The sequence below is a fragment of the Nelumbo lutea genome, chromosome 1 (genome assembly GCF_056320005.1).
Source record: "Nelumbo lutea isolate HS-2025 chromosome 1, American lotus-T2T, whole genome shotgun sequence".
NCBI lineage: Eukaryota > Viridiplantae > Streptophyta > Magnoliopsida > Proteales > Nelumbonaceae > Nelumbo > Nelumbo lutea.
This window is the reverse complement of record NC_142684.1, coordinates 52,851,400-52,870,341: the sequence shown is the minus strand read 5'-3', so window position 1 is coordinate 52,870,341 and position 18,942 is coordinate 52,851,400. Positions and strand designations below refer to the sequence as shown.

The following is an 18,942-nucleotide window of genomic DNA, read 5'->3' as shown; positions in this document are numbered from 1 at the left end:
AATTTATTAAACTAAATAATAAAATCTATATATAACGACTCAATTCATTTAGTAAAATAATAAATAAATATCCAATTGATCTAAAACCTAGCGCGACCCATTGATAACCCAAAATATTAGAATTGGGGAGGGAGAGATATAGTGAAATAATTTGTTGATAAAATTAAATCGTTTAGAAAATTAAATAAATAAAATTTTTAACTTACAAAATTAAATATATAAATTAACTAGTGAAGAAATGAGAAAGTATTAAAGAATAACAATTTCCTCACTGGGCTCGACTCAAGAGATAGACCTGATGGTTGGGTTGGGCTTGAAGTTGGGCTTCAATATATTCTATTGATATAACGACTAAGCCCTCCCGAACATGCCACTACCTATGAATAGGTTTAATCCCAACTCAGACCCTAACCTGTTCATAAATTATTAATTAATGGAATAAATTAGAATTAATTAAATAGAAATCTATGGATAATAATTTACATAATTTTGTAAAATATATAAATGAATAATTTAATTTAATAAAATATCCAAGCTACGTAGAACAAACCCCACCCATTGACAACCTTTAAATGTAGGACACAGAGCGGTAATAAAGAGGGAAATAATTAAATAATCTGGTACGCTCTAAATCTCAGCTTGATGGTTGGCCTAGGCTTAGACTTGGGCTTTAATAAGTTATGTTGATACAAAGGCAGAGCCCAAACTAAATGTGGCCTGACCAACCGATACCAATCCTATTGATAACCCTAAATATTGGGCTCAGGTCGGGGGGGGAGACAGAGAGAGAAATAGAGAAATAACTTATTAGTTAAATGAATTATTAAGTACTTGAATAGTTTAATAAATTAAATAAATAGGAATCTATACTTAACAATTTACTTAATTTTGTACAAAAAATAATGATTAATTTGTTTTAGTAAAATAAATTAATAAAATTTCATTTATTATTGGGACAGGACAGGTACATCCTATCACACACCTGACCAAACATATTGATTGCCCTAAAAATAGGCTCCGAGATGAGAGAAAAATAATTTGTTAGGAAAATAATTCATTAATTAAAAATTTAGTAAATTAAGTAATTAGAAATCTATGGATAATAATTTACATAATTTTGAAAAATAGATAAATCAATAATTAACTTTAGCAAAAAATAAGCAAATATTCACTTGTGATTGGTGCAAGACTGGTCCAAGCTATCGAAATTCAAACCCGCAACATTGACAACTGTAAATATTGGTCACGCATATAATTAAATAAAAAAATTATGGAGAATAATTTATTTAATCTATTAAAACAAATAATAAATAATTTAATAAATAAAATTTCAGTTATTATTGGGACAAGACATGTATAGCCTATCCAACACAAGATCTAATCCATTGATAGTCTTAAAAAGGGAGAGATAAAGAGAAATACTTTGTTCATAAATTAAATCATTAATTAGTTTAATAATTTAGTTAAGTAAATAAATAAAATCTATGGATAATAATTTACAAACTTTTGGTAAAATAAATAACTATCCAAACTATCTAGATTTAAACCCAATCCATTGACAACAAATAATAAAATCTATATATAACGACTCAATTCATTTAGTAAAATAATAAATAAATATCCAATCGATCTAAAACTTAGCCTGACCCATTGATAACCCAAAATATTAGACTTGGGGAGGGAGAGATATAGTGAAATAATTTGTTGATAAAATTAAATCGTTTAGAAAATTAAATAAATACAAATTTTCACTTACTAAATTAAATATATAAATAAACTGGTGAGGAAATAAGAGAGTACTAAAGAATAACAATTTCCTCGCTCGGCTTGACTCAAGAGATAGACCTGATGGTTAGGTTGGGCTTGAAGTTGGGCTTCAATATATTCTATTGATATAAAGACTAAGCCCTCCCGAACATGCCACTACCTGTGAATAGGTTTAATCCCAACTCGGACCCTAACATGTTCATAAATTATTAATTAATGGAATAAATTAGTAAATTAAATAAATAGAAATCTATGGGTAATAATTTACATAATTTTGTAAAATATATAAGTGAATAATTTAATTTAATAAAATAAATAAAATATTCAAGCTACGTAGAACAAAGCCCACCCATTGACAACCTTTAAATGTAGGACACAGAGCGGTAATAAAGAGAGGGAAATAATTAAATAATATGGCACGCTCTAAATCTCAGCTTAATGGTTGCCCTAGGCTTAGACTTGGGCTTTAATATGTTGATATAAAGGCAGAGCCCAAACTAAATGTGGCCCGACCAACTGATACCAATCCTATTGATAACCCTAAATATTGGGCTCAGGCTGGGGGGGAGAGAGAGAAAGAGAGAAATAACTTATTAGTTAAATGAATTATTAAGTATTTGAATAGTTTAATAAATTAAATAAATAGGAATCTATGCTTAACAGTTTGCTTAATTTTGTACAAAAATTAATGATTAATTTGTTTTAGTAAAATAAATTAATAAAATTTCATTTATTATTGTGATAGGACAGGTACATTCTATCACACACCTGACCAAACATATTGATTGCCCTAAAAATAGGCTCCGAGATGAGAGAAAAATAATTTGTTAGAAAAATAATTCATTAATTAAAAATTTAGTAAATTAAGTAATTAGAAATCTATGGATAATAATTTAGCAAAAAATAAATAAATATTCACTTGTGATTGGTGCAAGACTGGTCCAAGCTATCAAAATCCAAACCCACATCATTGACAACCGTAAATATTGGTTACCCATAGAATTAAATAAAAAATTTATGGAGAATAATTTATTTAATCTATTAAACAAATAATAAAAAATTTAATTTAATAAAATAAGTAAATAAAATTTCCATTATTATTGGGACAAGACATGTATAGCCTATCCAACACAAGATCTAGTCCATTGATAGTCTTAAAAAGGAAGAGATAAAGAGAAATACTTTGTTCATAAATTAAATCATTAATTAGTTTAAAAAATTAGTTAAATAAATAAATAAAATCTATGGATAATAATTTACAAGCTTTTGGTAAAATAAATAACTATCCAAGCTATCTAAATCTAAACCAAATCCACTGACAACCCTAAATATGTAACTTGCAAAGAGAGAGCGAGATGAGAGAGAGAATCTATTTATTAAGTAAATAATTTAGTAAATTCATTAAATAATTTTTTTAACATAAAAGAATAACAATATAAATAATTCGATGACAAAATGAGAGAGAATCAAAAATTTCCTCACCGTGCTTTGGGCTCTATATGAATGTCGGGCTCATGCTCAAGATCTAGGCCCGAAGTTCGATCTGGACTCAAACTTGGGCATAAATATGTTATATTGATATAAACGCAAATCACGATCCAATCTTAGCCCCACCAATTTATAATTGTAATCCCAAATGAGACCTAACCTATTGAGAGCCCTAAATATTTGGCTCAAGGAGAGAGATTGAAATAACTTCACAGTTAAATAAATTATTAATTACATGAATAATTTGGTAAATTCAATAAATATAAAAATATGAATAATAACTTACTTAATTTTATAAAATAAACAAATCAAGAATTGAATTTAATAAAATAATTAAATATTCATTTATTATTGGTGTCAGGTTGAATCAAATAAATAAAAGTTTATACATTATTGTGTATCTAATATATTAAAATATATAAATGAATAATTTGGTTTAGTAAAATAAATAATTAAATAAAATTTCATTAATTATTGGGACGGGACAGATACATGCTCCCACACTAGACCTAACTCGTTGATAACCAAAAAAATAACGATCAAGAGAGAGAAAAATAAATTATTAATTTATTTATTAAACTAAATAATAAAATCTATATATAACGACTCAATTCATTTAGTAAAATAATAAATAAATATCCAATCGATCTAAAACCTAGCTTGACCCATTGATAACCCAAAATATTAGACTTGGGGAGGGAGAGATATAGTGAAATAATTTGTTGATAAAATTAAATTATTTAGAAAATTAAATAAATAAATAAACTGGTGAGGAAATGAGAGAGTATTAAAGAATAACAATTTCCTCGCTGGGCTCGACTCAAGAGATAGATCTGATGGTTGGGTTGGGCTTGAAGTTGGGTTTCAATATATTCTATTGATATAAAGACAAAGCCCTTCCCGAACATGCCACTACCTGTGAATAGGTTTAATCCCAACTCAGACCCTAACCTGCTCATAAATTATTAATTAATGGAATAAATTAGTAAATAATTTACATAATTTTGTAAAATATATAAATGAATAATTTAATTTAATAAAATAAATAAAATAATTAAATAATCTAGTAAATTCAATCAACAAAATCTTTTAACTTTTCAAAATAAGTATATAAATAAATAGGCAAGAAAATAAGAGAGAATAATTAGCTCTTCATTAATGGCATCACTGTAAATAGTTACAAGTTAGCAACAAATATGGAAGAGAGATTTATAGGAAATGAGATAAATAAAGAATAAAACTTTTCTTATCGCAATCTGAGCTTTATATGATCAAGCACGCTCAAAATCTCAGCTTGATGGTTGGCCTAGGCTTATTAGACTTGGGCTTCAATAAGTTATGTTGACATTAAGGCAAAGCCCAAACTAAACGTGGCCCAACTAATCGATACCTATCCTATTGATAACCCTAAATATTGGGCTCAGGTTGGGGGGGTGAGAAAAAGAGAAATAATTTATTAGGAAAATAATTCATTAATTAAGAATTTAGTAAATTAAGTAAATAGAAATCTATGGATAATAATTTATTTAATTTTGTAAAATAGATAAATGAATAATTAACTTTAGCAAAAAATAAATAAATATTCTCTTGTGATTGGTGCAAGACTGGTCCAAACTATCCAAATCCAAACCCGCACCATTGACAACCGTAAATATTGGTCACGAATTGAACTAAATAAAAAAAATTATGGAGAATAATTTATTTAATCTATTAAAACAAAAAAATTATTAATTTAATTTAATAAAATAAGTTAAATAGAATTTCAGTTATTATTGGGACAAGACACGTATAGCCTATTGACACAAGAATTAATCCGTAAATAAAATTTCAGTTATGATGTCTTTGAAGGCATCATAGGAAGGGTGATTCACTGGGTAAAAATACTTGGATATTTTCTTGTCATATTCCCATGATGATATTAGAAAGAATTGGAGGGAGGTGGCTTTATCCATTTCACGGAAGAGTAAATCGATGGAAGTAGCTCAGGCAACCCAGGACCTCAAGGCATGGGAGGTGGTTCCAGGTTAGAAAAAGCACAAGATGGATAAATGGGAAAAAGCAAAAGATGAGAATGCAGAGTAATCGTTGAAGGGAACTCTCAAGTGTTGATAGGGTGGCTAAAAGACGAGAAACAACAGTGTGGAGCTATAAAGATGTATTAAAGCAAATTAGTAACAATAAAGAGAAAAAAGTTAAAATAGCCAATAATTGACATATAAAGAAGAAAAGATGTCTATAGACCAAAACATATAGTAACAAGTTGGAGTTCTATGATATTTGTGCTCCAACTTGAAGGGGAGTGTTGAAGTGTCTATTATTTATTTCTTTTCTATTTATCTTCAATGGGGGTATAGTTGGTATTAGTTCTTCTCATATCTCTCTCTGGAACACAAATAGTTACTCTATGAAATCACAGGTCATATGAATATTCTTAAGTTACAGGCATTATTGACCACTTTCAGGCCCACAAACTCCATTTCACTTTCATGAGGTGGAGCACTCTCCCTCTCCATAGGAGTCCTTTCTAATCTCTCAAACCTCTCAGCAATGATGAATATTCAGGAAAATATTAAATATCCGCAAAAGCTTGCCAAAAAACAGCTTACCAGCATCAGGTCTCAATGACTTAAAGTGCAAGGTTTTCCCCAAAAGGCAGTATAAAGAATCGGAGAAAACCCCATGTGTCTCACTCATAAATAAAATCCACCAATATATCACCATAAATAACATCTACCAGTACAGAAGATCATTTTTGTTCTCAACTGTTTTATCTTCAGATGGAACTTCATACCCTCCCAGTTAACCCTTGGGTTATTCTTTGTCCAACACTCCCTAACTTTTTCTTTGAATCCTAGGTGATAAAGCCATATCTTCTCAAACTGGAAAGGAGATGGACCCCTTCCCTTTAAATTGTCATTGGACAAAGAGATTGGCTATTACATAATATTAAATTTTGATGGAAGTAGCTCAGGCAACCCAGGACCTCCAGGCATGGGAGGTGGTTCCAGGTTAGAAAAAACAAAAGATGAGAAAAATCACAAGATGGATAAATGGAAAAAAGCAAAAGATGAGAAAGAAGAGTAATCATTGAAGGGAACTCGCTTGCAAAAAAGGTGACTAGAAGTAAGTTAAGAGAAAAGGAAAAAACAATAAACCTTCGAATCACAACTCCAGACCAAACACTAACCAAACAAGATAAAAAAGCACCTCATATATCAAAGAAAACAACCACAAGAAACAACCAAACCCAACCAGCCAAGACAAATCCACAACCCTTTTATCTTTCCCATACTTGCAAATCCTTGACTCCAACAACAATCTGTGGCACCCCTAATTGTGAGAATATAATGTATTCCTACTGGCAATAAAAGACGGGTTGTCCAAAAGTTGGACACTGCATAATTCCTACACTAGTAATTCAGGAACACAAATAATTACTCTATGAAACCACATGTCATATGGATATTCTTAAGTTACAGGCATTATTGACCACCAGCCCATATTTATCTATAATAACTTCCTCCATAAGTTACAGGTCATATGAATATTCCAGGTTCGAAAAAGCACAAGATGGATAAGTGGGAAAAAGCAAAAGATGAGAAAGTAGAGTAATTGTTGAAGGGAACTCTCAAGTGTTGATAGGGTGGCTAAAAGATGAGAAAGCAGTGGGGTGGAGCTATAGAGATGTATTAAAGCAAATTAGTAACAATAAAGAGAAAAAAGTTAAAATAGCCAATAATTGACATATAAGGAAGAAAAGATGGCTATAGACCAAAACATATAGTAACAAGTTGGAGTTCTATGATATTTGTGGCCAGGGTTGAAGTGTGTATTATTTATTTCTTAAGTTACAGGCATTATTGACCACCGACCCATATTTATCTATAACAACTTCCTCCATAACACCTTCCGACTTTCTTTCAGCTCTATATAGTCAAATGCTAAATGGTGATTTTCAGGCCCACAAACTCCATTTCACTTTCATGAGGTGGAGCACTCTCCCTCTCCATAGGAGTCCTTTCTAATCTCTCAAACCTCTCAGCAATGATGAATATTCAGGAAAAATATTAAATATCCGCAAAAGCTTGCCAAAAAACAACTTACCAGCATCAGGTCTCAATGACTTAAAGTGCAAGGTTTTCCCCAAAAGGCAGTATAAAGAATCGGAGAGAACCCTATGCATCTCACTCATAAATAAAATCCATCAATATATTCACCATAAATAACATCTACCAGTACAGAAGATCATTTTTGTTCTCAACTGTTTTATCTTCAGATGGAACTTCATACCCTCCCAATTAACCCTTGGGTTATTTTTTGTCCAGCACTCCCTAACTTTTTCTTTGAATCCTGGGTGATAAAGCCACATATTCTCAAACTGTAAAGGAGATGGACCCCTTCCCCTTAAATTGTCCTTGGACAATGAGATTGGCCAATGATCAAAAGTTATTCTTGGTAAAGGCTGCCAAGGAGCATTGTTTCATCAAGGACTGCTATGACAGATTGGAAATAATGTAGTTGGAGCTACCAAATTCAGAAGGAACGCAAACAACTGGGAGTTGGAAGAGCTGAAGAGGTGGAAAAACTACTAGAATTGAAAGATCCACCTATTTTATTGCCATGGGAAAGGGTATCTCGTGTTAACTATTTTGGATTAGTCCACCATAATTCCACAAGGAAAAATTGCGGAAATCTAGTGAGTACAGACAACCATAAGTTGTTGAATCAAATTTTTATAATAAAGATACACCACATTCTTGCAATCTGAAAAGATGCTTGCAGATCATATGGGTAAAGTATATGAATTGCTATCAAAGTTCACAATTGCAAGAGATTGGGCACCCATATTGACAAGAAAAGCAAAGCATACTACGCCTGATGTTTCATTATAAAGATGAGTCTTAAACGAAATAAATCCATTTAAAGTAATCAAATAATAACAGCATTAGAAGATATTTACACTTGCAACAACAGATTGAGTGCCCATATTGACAAGAAGATATTCACACAACATTAAACAAGAATAAATCCATTTCAAAGCATGTGGTAAACTTTCAAATGTTTCTTTGCTGGTGTTGGTATGGATTAAAATTCTAGTACTTCGTCAAAACCAGCATGTGGGCACAAATTCATGACAGATTGCATTTTCTTGGTCTCTTACAGGCTAACAACCAAGCTGAGCATATCTCTAATTAATAACTAATTGCATTCAATCTCATCCAAAAACCCAATAGAAAAGATTTTTGTTTCAATCATGACAGATTGCATTTTCTTGGTCTCTTACAGGCTAACAACTAAGCTGAGCATATCTCCAATTAATAACTAATTGTATTCAATCTCATCCAAAAACCCAATAGAAAAGATTTTTGTTTCAATTGGTAATTTTTTTAGGAGTTAGAGTAATGTGTCCAACACTGATTTGTCAGAGAGGTGAATAAAGTTTTGGACAGGGCCATTATTGCTAAAAGATCATAATTGTTAGCAAACCGCAAACCTTTTCCTTCTGAACAATTAAATGACCAATGAAAATTAAGAAGCACCGATGAGAAAATTGGACATACTGAATTGTACTCAAAAGGGAGCTAGAAAGTTAAAAATCTGCCCAGGGAGAGGAAGGGAGAGAGAGATTGCACGAATGAACCAAAATTCAAAGGGAAAATAAAAGAAAAAAACCACAATATCCAAGCATCTAACAAATCCCTAAAAATCTGCCCAGGGAGAGAGAGATTGCACGAATGAACCAAAATTCAAAAGGAAAATAAAAAAGAAAAAAAACCATGATATTCAAGCATCTAACAAGTCCCTAAAACTACCCCAAACATCTATTAATTATTGCAAAATACAACCAACAACAATTCTTTGTCTAATTAGGAAAAAAAAGCTAAAAAAGGTATTATAAAAGATTTATTAAATTTAGGCAAAGCACATCAATCTAAACCAACTTAGATTACAAAGAAAGAGAGTACTTGCCTATCAAAATAAAATTGAGAATCAAAAGCATTACCCGGTAACCTGATTCCATCATCACCAACAAGAATAATAATCTCCTTGGCCAGGCTCGACTCAATATTTAGGGCCAATGGTTGGGCTGGGCTCGTACTTGAGCTTGAATATGTTCTTTTGCAGGGGTGGAGCTAGGAAATTTTCATGAGGGGGCCAAAACCTAAGGTGGAATTTGGGGGGCTGGAGGGGGAATAAATATGGATGGTTAAAGGAGGGACACCCCATTAGGGTGGAGAGTGGGGGAGGGGAAATTTTAGGGGTGCAAGTCGGGTTATCCCGAGTTAACAGTTTACACTGTTTCGGGCTCAGGCTTCAGGTTGGGCCTATTGAAATTTGACAAAATCCCAACCCTAACAAAGCCCAGCCTGAACCTGGCCTAAATTAGATTAATATTTTTTTTAACTTAATAAAATAATAGATGTTTATTAATGGCATCATTACAAATAATTAGATATTTAGCAACAATTATGGAAGAGGGATTTTAGCAATTTTTTTAATAAGAATAAATAAATAAAATTATTTAACTTAATAATATAAATATATAAATGATTAGGCAATAAAATAAGAGAAACAAAGAATTAAGATTTTCTAGTCATGCTTTGGGCTTTATATGAGGGTCGGCCTCAAGCTTAAGGTCTAGGCTTGATGGCCAGCCCAGGCTTTTTGCTGATATGAAGGCAAAGACCGACTTGAACCTGGCACAGCCCGTGGACCGATTTAATCCCAACTGAGACCTAACCTATTGATAGCCCTAAATATTAGGCTCGGAAAGAGAGAGAGAGAGAGAGAGAGAAATAAGTTATTAGTTAAATGAATTATTAATTACTTGAATAATTTAGTAAATTAAATAAATAGAAATCTAATTTACTTAATTTATTAAAACAAATAAATGAATAATTTGGTTTAGTAAAATAAATAAGTAAAATTTTATTATTGGGATGGGACAGGTACAGGATATCCCACACCTTATAACAAAAATACACCACATTCTAGCAATCTTGAAGGATTCTCGCTTTCAAAATTTTGCATGCATTAAGATTTAGACATTCTAGGGCATCATTCAGCTTAAATGATCACCAACCGAATTGTGCAAGTTATCTCTAACATTCACTCAATTTGGTTATTGATTAGCAGATCCGAATTTCTAGAGTCTTTCTCAAGCACTCTAGAACTTCCAAGAATCAAGAATAGTTCGACCAAACAGAATTAAGATTGCTTAAATTCTTTCTCAAGCAATTCAGACATTACTAAAATCAAGATCAATTCGGCTAGCAGTTCTAACAATGAAATTTCTAATCAAGAAACATCAAAAATGCATCTAATCCATTCGAATGAACCTACAAGCAAAGACATCAGCCATAAACTGATCATCCCCCCTTATTCTCACCATTTACCATATGAATTTTTAGGAGGAGAATGCTATGAGTAGTCGGGAAACTTGTGTAAATATTCTGATCAATTCCTATGAACTACCATTCTTATCACATACATAAGAGCCAAGGAAGGGGAGAATATGAGATTCTTCAAGTTCCAACATTCACTTCCATTTAATATGTAAATCAGCTCATTGACCGCCAAAATTAACCATCACTTTGCTAGGTCTCAAATCTGCCACTGCACCTCATTGAATGTTCAACTAACTTTTGTCCCTTTGAACCTCAGCCGTCACCGAATTTTTTTCTTTTCTTTCCCCCTTTTTTTTTTGGTGCGAGTGCATTTTATGCTCCATCTCACATGGGGTTTTTTCTTTTTTCTTTTTCTTTTTCTCTTTTTTTTTTTCTTTTGGTGTGAGTGCATCTTATGCTCCATCTCACATGGGGTTTTTTCTTTTTTCTTTTTCTTTTTCTCTTTTTTTTTTTTTTCTTTTGGTGTGAGTGCATCTTATGCTCCATCTCACACTGGTCACAGGCTTGAGGCAAATAACAATACTCGTATTCCAAGTTGCTAGTTTTACTATTCAGCTCGGAATAGCGGAATTGGGACTAAACTCATATCATAAACCGCTAGTTTTACTATTCAGTTCATGACAGCGGAGTTAATTGGACTTTGTCCTTTTTCTTTTTTTTTCTTTTGCCTTTTTCAATTGTTGAACCTCGTGCATTAGCAATTCAGATATATGGACTAGCTTGAGTGATCATTAATAAATCAATCAAGTGCATCGTACACATGAAGGTAGTTAGGGCATGATGAAAGTCATATTCAGCTCCCTTAACTTCATGCATTGTGCTCAGTTAGAACATTCACAATAATAAAAACTAACACATACAGTGGTCTCCCTCAACTCATTGTATTCCCTCTTTGAATTCACCTAATAAACAACAATGATCTCGAGGGGATTTTTAGTCTATTTGGCCTGTCAATGCTTGTTTATAAGTGTTGGGCTGATTGAAGTGCATAGCCATAGTCTAACTCCCCCACACTTAAAATGAATATTGTCCTCAATGTTCCTAGTGTTAGAGAGCAACAATAAATCGGAACTTATTTGGGCTAGATCTCTTTTGAGTGAGATTAGGGTGAAAGTAGAAGAACTTATGATGTTATACTATGACAATCAGGCTACAATCAATATTGCCCACAATCCAAATCAACATGATAGGACAAAACAGATTGAAGTTGATAAACACTTTATAAGAGAAATGATAACAACTGGAGAAGTTTGTTTGCCTTATGTCTCTTCAGAGTTGCAACTGGCTCATGTTCTCACTAAAGGAGTGGCAAAGAGCAAGCTTGAACATGATCTACGCAAGTTGGGAATGTGTGACACTTACTCCCAACTTGAGGGGGAGTGTTGAAGATTAATTAGTTTTATGATGTTTTTCTAAGTAGATGTTTTATGTAAGTTGTTGTTAGATAGGAGGTGGGGACCACAGTAATTATGTGAGTACAAATTTTATTATGTTTTTGAGTGTTGTATATGTTGTTTTATGTTTTGCCGCCCTATAAGGGCATAGTTGTCTCTGCACTATTCTATTATTTTAGTATAAATAACAAGTGAAGGGGGTGGAGAGATTATTGCTCTCTTTTCTTTTTAACTTCTCTTCTTCTCTACTTCTCCTTCTCTCTTCAAGAAACTACTTTCTTTCATATTATTTTTTAGTTCAGAAGATTCCTACTAAGACAACTCAAGACTCTGGAGTTACAACAATGAAAAAAGGAAATATAAATGGTTGACCAAGGATATGGAAGTTCGATGCACATGGATAAAAAGAAGTGTTAATTCTTTTATGGATTATCTAAACAAGGGGTGAATAGGAATTCTATTTTTTGGGCTCAATTGTAACTGTTGTTATATTTTGGGTGATAGTTGTGGGGAGTTAAGATACTTTAGCTCCCCTTCCATGTACTCCCTTTTTAATCATTTAATGAAATCTCGGTTATTGACCAAAACAAAATATATATGATTGCAAAACAAAAAAAATCACCTAGCTATGAATTGTATCTATTTTCCTATTAAATGACGTCCCTAGAAAGTAATCTCGGTATCTATAAAACACTTATCTAATGTTGTTGTATTTCGGGTGACAGTTGTGGGGAGTTAAGATATTTTAGCTCCCCTTCCATGTACTCCCTTTTTAATCATTTAATGAAATCTCGGTTATTGACCAAAACAAAATATATATGATTGCAAAACAGAAAAAATCACCTAGCTATGAATTGTATCTATTTTCCTATTAAATGACGTCCCTAGAAAGAAATCTCGGTATCTATAAAACACTTATCTAAACTAAAATTCCAAATAAAAGTCATAAGGAGATTTACATAAAACTCATTCAATTAAAGAAAAAATCAACAGATATATAAATCAATAATAGATATATAATGATACCCCCTCTGCAAGCATGCAAAACTTACCTGGATCTATTATCAAAGGCTTATACTAAAAGATTGTATCCTTGAGAACTTTTGATATATATAAAATTAATCAAATTGGGGATATAATAAACAAGTAAAGAAATTGATAACAGAATAGTCTAATACACCTGCTTTCCATGTATGTACAATGTTCAAACCAATTAAAATTAAAAGTATATATAACAAAAACTAAAACATTGATTAAAAACCATACCATCAATACAGACGGTTTTACTGATCAAAAGCAATGCTAGAAATATGTTTTGGTAAAGGCATTAATGGAAATATGTTGCTGGCTGAAAACTTGTAATCCAACCAAAACTACAAGCTAATTAAGGCTTACCAAGAAAAAGGGGAAAAAAAGTCATCATAAAGAATGTAAATTTCTCCTTACATGGTTTCCTGTGATTGTAGTAGTTGCTTTGCTCAACAATATTAAAAATATAGAGCTATAGAAGTTATATGAGCAATAAAACATGTGCTCCATACATACTTTAAATCTATTTACCAATATAAGAAAATTGTAACTTTAAATATCACTTTTAGAGTTACAATATTTGCAACCACTTCTATTAATATCCTCAAGATATTAATTCAGAAAAATCAGCAACCAACAGTTCACACTGAATGGATACAAAGGTCATGGCATTCACTTCTTGTATCTTGTTTGTATCTAAACAGATTTGATGCAGTAGCCCTGACTTAGGATTCAATGGTTGTGCCATGGTTGCCTACAATTGGCAGCCGGTGTTGTCAAAGGGTTGCCCAAAACAGTGGGCCACAGGCTATAATGGTTGTGCTATTTAATGAATGAACACTAAATAGCATTTAAAAGTGGGTCAAACTCAAGTCAAATAGATTTTTCCATACTACAAGACTAAAATAAATCAGGTGTAAAGACTTGTTATTCCAAAAGGAAAGCTACCAAATGGAAGAAAAATAGAAAAGAAAATAGATGTCCAAGAAATGTTTTAAGGACTCACAATTTAAGGGCCCATAATTTGAAAAGGCTAGAAGAACATGGGTTGTAGTAGTAACTAGTAAGAAATGATTTAAGGGCTCATTATTTAACATGTATGAAACTGAAGAAAACGGAATAATGAAACAGGATTCATGTAGCCAACTCCATATGGTTGAAACTTGAAACAAGGCTTAGATAATGATGACTACAACAACTATAACAATGTTCTCCCTTTATCCTCTTGTTCAATTTCTGCAACAAAGGAAAACTATTTCATTTGAAACTATTTCTATCTTTCAAATCACAGTAATCCACTCAAAGAAGGCAAAAGCACAAGGGAGGAATACCATGACCTAATGAGAATGGAAAAGCTTATTAATAAACTGTATAGCTGGTGCAATGGCAAAACAAGGGGCAAATGGGATTCAACTATTTTGCAGTCAATTGTCTGAATGTTGAATGTAATGAGAAAAGGAAAGTACTAGGTGGCAAATACTAGTCTAAAGCTAAGGAATATATGGCATGTATTATATGTGACATTTTTTGTTCCATGTTTAATAAAATTTAACAGTTACCCATCAAATGAATAAGATAAATTAATATGCTATCAATGGTATGTTAGCATTTAACGTACCATTTGCTTGGGGAAAAAAATAAAATGCTGCATTTTGGAGGGGATGGGAAAAAGGTCATCAAAAATCAAAAACAACTAATTTCCTTAAGATTTATCAAAAAAACAACTAATTGCCTTGAGCCACTTTTTATTCAAGTATTTAGACACAGAAGTTCTATAAGCTTTTCACATAAATTGTTATCCAGCCTTTATACCTGTAGCCCATGTTGCTCAGCATGATACTTGTTATCACCTTCAAGACGTTCAACTTCTACATACTTATCAAAAAAAGCATAAACATCTTTACAGCCTTTGACATCAAGCTGAAGATCTGTCATTTATACATGGGCACTTCAGCACCACAGGAGATTGGCAAGGGCAATAAAATCCATTCTACAATTCAATGTAGTTCATATGGTGCCCTTCAAATAATTGCTGTATTGTACCCTCTACAACAGTCCCCTGAACACCCAAACAAAAAATCAAAATCAAAATAGTCCTGGCAATGAGAAGAAAAAAAACACCTTCATTTTGTCTTCAAGCTTTTCACACAAAACCCTATTAAGTTCCTGCACACCATGCTGCATGAAAGAATCATATGTGTCCCATCCAAAAGACTTGGTAAGCTCTTTTGTTGCAACACTGTTGTCACTGTACTGGAGCTTGTAGAATAAGCTCTGCAGAGCCAGAGGGATGCTTCCCGATGGCATATCATTCTCAGTTGTTGGCATGTGGTATACAGCCTGATATATAAATTCCAGAAAAAAAAAGGTTTTCTTCTTCATAAAATGATAAGTTACCCTGAACTAGATAAAGAGAATTTCTGCATGTATACTAAGTTTCTAACCTTTCTGAAGTAAGGAATATGGTACAGAGCCTGGAGCAGAGAATTCATGTAACAGGTTGCTCCTTGGTTCTTAAGTCCAACATAACCCGTTTCCCTTTTTGAATCATATGTCCAATAATCCACAACCCTACGGACTGCAACCTCAGCTTCAACTATACATGTATTATTCACAAGATACCCTCTACTTGGGTCATATAGCTCACTGAGAGGCATGAATGATGTGCACTACAACAGCACCAAACACGTAACTTAACATTGTACTTAACAAGCATATGGTATCGACTATTGTACAAGCAAGGGCAGAATAATGAAATAAACAAAGATAGCAAACTCCAATCTTGTTTGAAGTTTACAGGCTTTATCATGCACTTTTTAGATAATCTTCAGGGTTCATATGAAAAGAACCTAATAGAATATTAGGTTAATAGGTTTTACTTCTTTGTTCCGCTACCAATTCCATGGAACAGAATATTGAGAAAACTATCAAAAAACTAGTGGCAGGACCAAAATATTCTTGAAAACTGAAAAGAACTAACAACTGAAACATGTATACTTACCCTTCTATGAAGTCCTACGTGCCAATATTGACTACTGTACACCCAATAGCCTTAGCAGAAATGAGGGATAGTGTAAGATTTCCATTCCTTTCCCTAGGGTTCAGCACCCTCTTTGTATTGATTGCCCGTTCATCGGTGGTCCCAGGGACTGCCACATTGATAAGTTTACCACATCAAAGAATATGCCTTCAGATTACAAAGCCCCAAAACGAAGAAAGAAAAACCATCTCCAAATTCAAATTAAAGCAAAGGGCTTAACAGGGAAATCACCATAGAAGAACGCCATCTTTTACAATCTCAACGAGATCATTAGTGGAAGGATCTATAGGAAGGTATCTCTTCAAGAACTGATCTTCTGCTAGGTAGTTGTTTATAAGAGCAACATAGGACGTTTTCTCAGATCCACTGATGGTGTGAAGCAATGTAATCGTAGCAGCCTTCAGAAATGCAGTCGAATTCTTTGCTCCGCTACCAATTCCAGCATTCACATGCGATTGCAGTTTCAAATAGACCTGTAACGATATGATTTGCTCACTCTACTTAAAATCCTCAACCCCAGTACCGATTTCTCAACCCAAACCATAAACTGCATAAAAAAAATGAATTCAAATTCAACGGTTACGCATTCAAGCTGCAGATCCTATAATAGTACTCACCCGAAGGAAGACTTAAAAATCCTCTACCTCCTCGTCCATGTCCCGATACGATTCAAGCAAACACGCAGCCCTCTCTTCCTCAGTCAAAGACTCTCCAACGGTTTTCAGCTTCGGCGTCCTGGAAGGCAAGTGTCTAATTGCCACTCGCCCGAGCTCCCTCCTCATTGAGAGGAGCTGCAGAAACCAGTCGCCAACGTTGCAGGTTCAAATGCAAGACCAAGAAAACAGACAAAACATCGAAGTAACCCACAAACAAGAAAGCTACTTGGGTTTTAGGGTTTTTGAGGATTACTCACACAGGAATTCAAGCTGCGAATGTCCACCTGAGTGAACTGGCTCTGGAGCCATGGATCGCCCATTCGCAGGTAAGTTTGAGGAAATCGAGTGGTTTTGTTCTCTATTTTCTCTTTTCTAGAAGCATGATATCGACCTCTTCTCTGAACGGAAAACACCAACTCTTTTATAGTAATTACTAGATGATCACGTCGATTGATAGGGATTTAGACCGTTACAAAATCAATTTAAAAGACAGGGCAAAGCGTAACAAAGGTTGCAGAATAACTACCACGATTCTTACAACGCTATGTTTAAAATTCTAACAGAAAGAAATCGAGCGGTGGTGGCTGGCCTTCGGCAATTACCACGTCCTTCACCTCCATCCAAAGCAGCCGGACAGAAATACTTATCAAAACGGGAATAAGCAGTCAGGCAGAAAAAGAGACGGAATTTTTAGAACGTCCGAAGCCTGTTGATGGGTCGGGCTCGGGCTAGCTTTTGTCAAAATTCTAATGGACCCGGCCGGAAGTCCAAGCCGAGATAGTGTAAAGTTGGGTCCCAAGCCTGGATTATGAAAGTCCACGTTCTGTGCACCTGTGGGTTCACGGGATATTTGAACCCGCCAATCACAAGCGACTACATCGGCATTTCGAAAAAAAAACACTAATATTTATGGGTGTTCAGCTAACAGCTGAACAAATCCGGTTCAACCACCCACGCAAAGACTATGGGTTTTATTTCGAGGAGGGGTAGTTTGGGTATTTCTTGACAATAAAACTCAGAGAAGGTCTATTGCACATGCTAATACTTCACTACTTCCCATTCATACCAGGAGTAGATCTCATAGACTACCTTCAATGATAGACCCAACAGACGGTCTACCATCTTCGGAACTATCCATGTTAAGGTGGGGAGTGGGGAAGCCCACACTACCCGATCGAAGGTCTTCACTCTTCAAAGATACCGGTCTGGTTCGATTTGATCGGTCTAGTATAACCCGATTAAACAAAAGAACTGAAAGTGTCAGCTGGACCAGTCTGGTCTTGCCCACTGGTCAAGCAAGTACAGTGTTGGCGCTTTCAACACCCACGAGGAGGCTCAGCTTAGCAGATTGACAATCTGGTCCAACCGGGTTTTTGGAAAAGAATGATTTTGTGTTTTGGTGTAATTAAGGTGAACGGTTTTATCAGTATCTGATTATCTGTCCAAAAAATCCGAATTATCCAACGGTAACGTAATCATGCAATAATATGGGGAGCTCTTTTTTTTTCTTTGGAACGATGAGAAATTAGAAAAAAAAAAAAAAAATCGCACATGATCGACGTGTATGGACGTCATGTGGGTCTCAAATTTGGGTCTACACGAGATTCCTTGTACGTTATGCTTCATGACTTTCGTTTTTTTTTTTTTTTTTTTCTGCAGAAATGCTTCATGACTTAATTCATCAATGCTTGCGCCATCCGAATGAACCGGTAATTGTGCATAATTTCATTAATAGTTAAAAAAATGATAATTTCAGTATTTTTATCTAAACTCATTATAAAAATATAAATAACCAAAGTATTGTGTGTTTGTAGATTTAAATTTTTTATTTTCATTTTCATTGTCAATACATGTCCATTAGTGTTTAATATGATAAATGTATGGTATTGGATATGTGCACAATTTTTTTGTATTTTCTATTCTTTTGTTTTTATCAATTTGTTTAGTTTTTATCGTATAATAATGACATCATTTGTTAACCATTTGATTTGAAAGAAAAAATATCTCATTTTAGTCCAACTTTAAAATTTTTATTATATTCTTGTAATTTATTTAAAAAATAGTTATTGTTTATAACACTTATCTTTTGTTTAATGTGATAAATTTATATATTTTTAATAGTTATTATTTAAATATGACACACCATTGGTTGACCCATT

The 18,942-nt window shown here is 33.4% G+C and overlaps 1 protein-coding gene across 6 annotated transcripts; it reads right to left on the bottom strand.

Annotated features, from left to right (window-relative positions):
• Nucleotides 1-14,765: 14,765 nt before the first annotated feature.
• Nucleotides 14,766-17,491, bottom strand: LOC148874641 (ubiquitin C-terminal hydrolase 12-like). Of its 6 annotated transcripts, XM_088964911.1 has the most exons (8): nucleotides 17,310-17,458; nucleotides 17,041-17,181; nucleotides 16,745-16,918; nucleotides 16,359-16,600; nucleotides 16,089-16,236; nucleotides 15,532-15,756; nucleotides 15,209-15,427; nucleotides 14,766-15,146 (listed from the first exon to the last, which is right to left on the bottom strand). In XM_088964911.1, the coding sequence occupies exons 6-8, from the start codon at nucleotides 15,742-15,744 to the stop codon at nucleotides 15,078-15,080; spliced, it is 501 nt and encodes a 166-aa protein (XP_088821037.1). In that variant the 5' UTR covers nucleotides 15,745-15,756; nucleotides 16,089-16,236; nucleotides 16,359-16,600; nucleotides 16,745-16,918; nucleotides 17,041-17,181; nucleotides 17,310-17,458; the 3' UTR covers nucleotides 14,766-15,077. The 6 variants fall into 6 exon arrangements, with proteins under 6 accessions (XP_088821037.1, XP_088821035.1, XP_088821036.1 ...); XM_088964909.1 differs by having other exon boundaries at nucleotides 17,041-17,458; XM_088964910.1 differs by having other exon boundaries at nucleotides 16,745-17,181.
• Nucleotides 17,492-18,942: the final 1,451 nt, after the last annotated feature.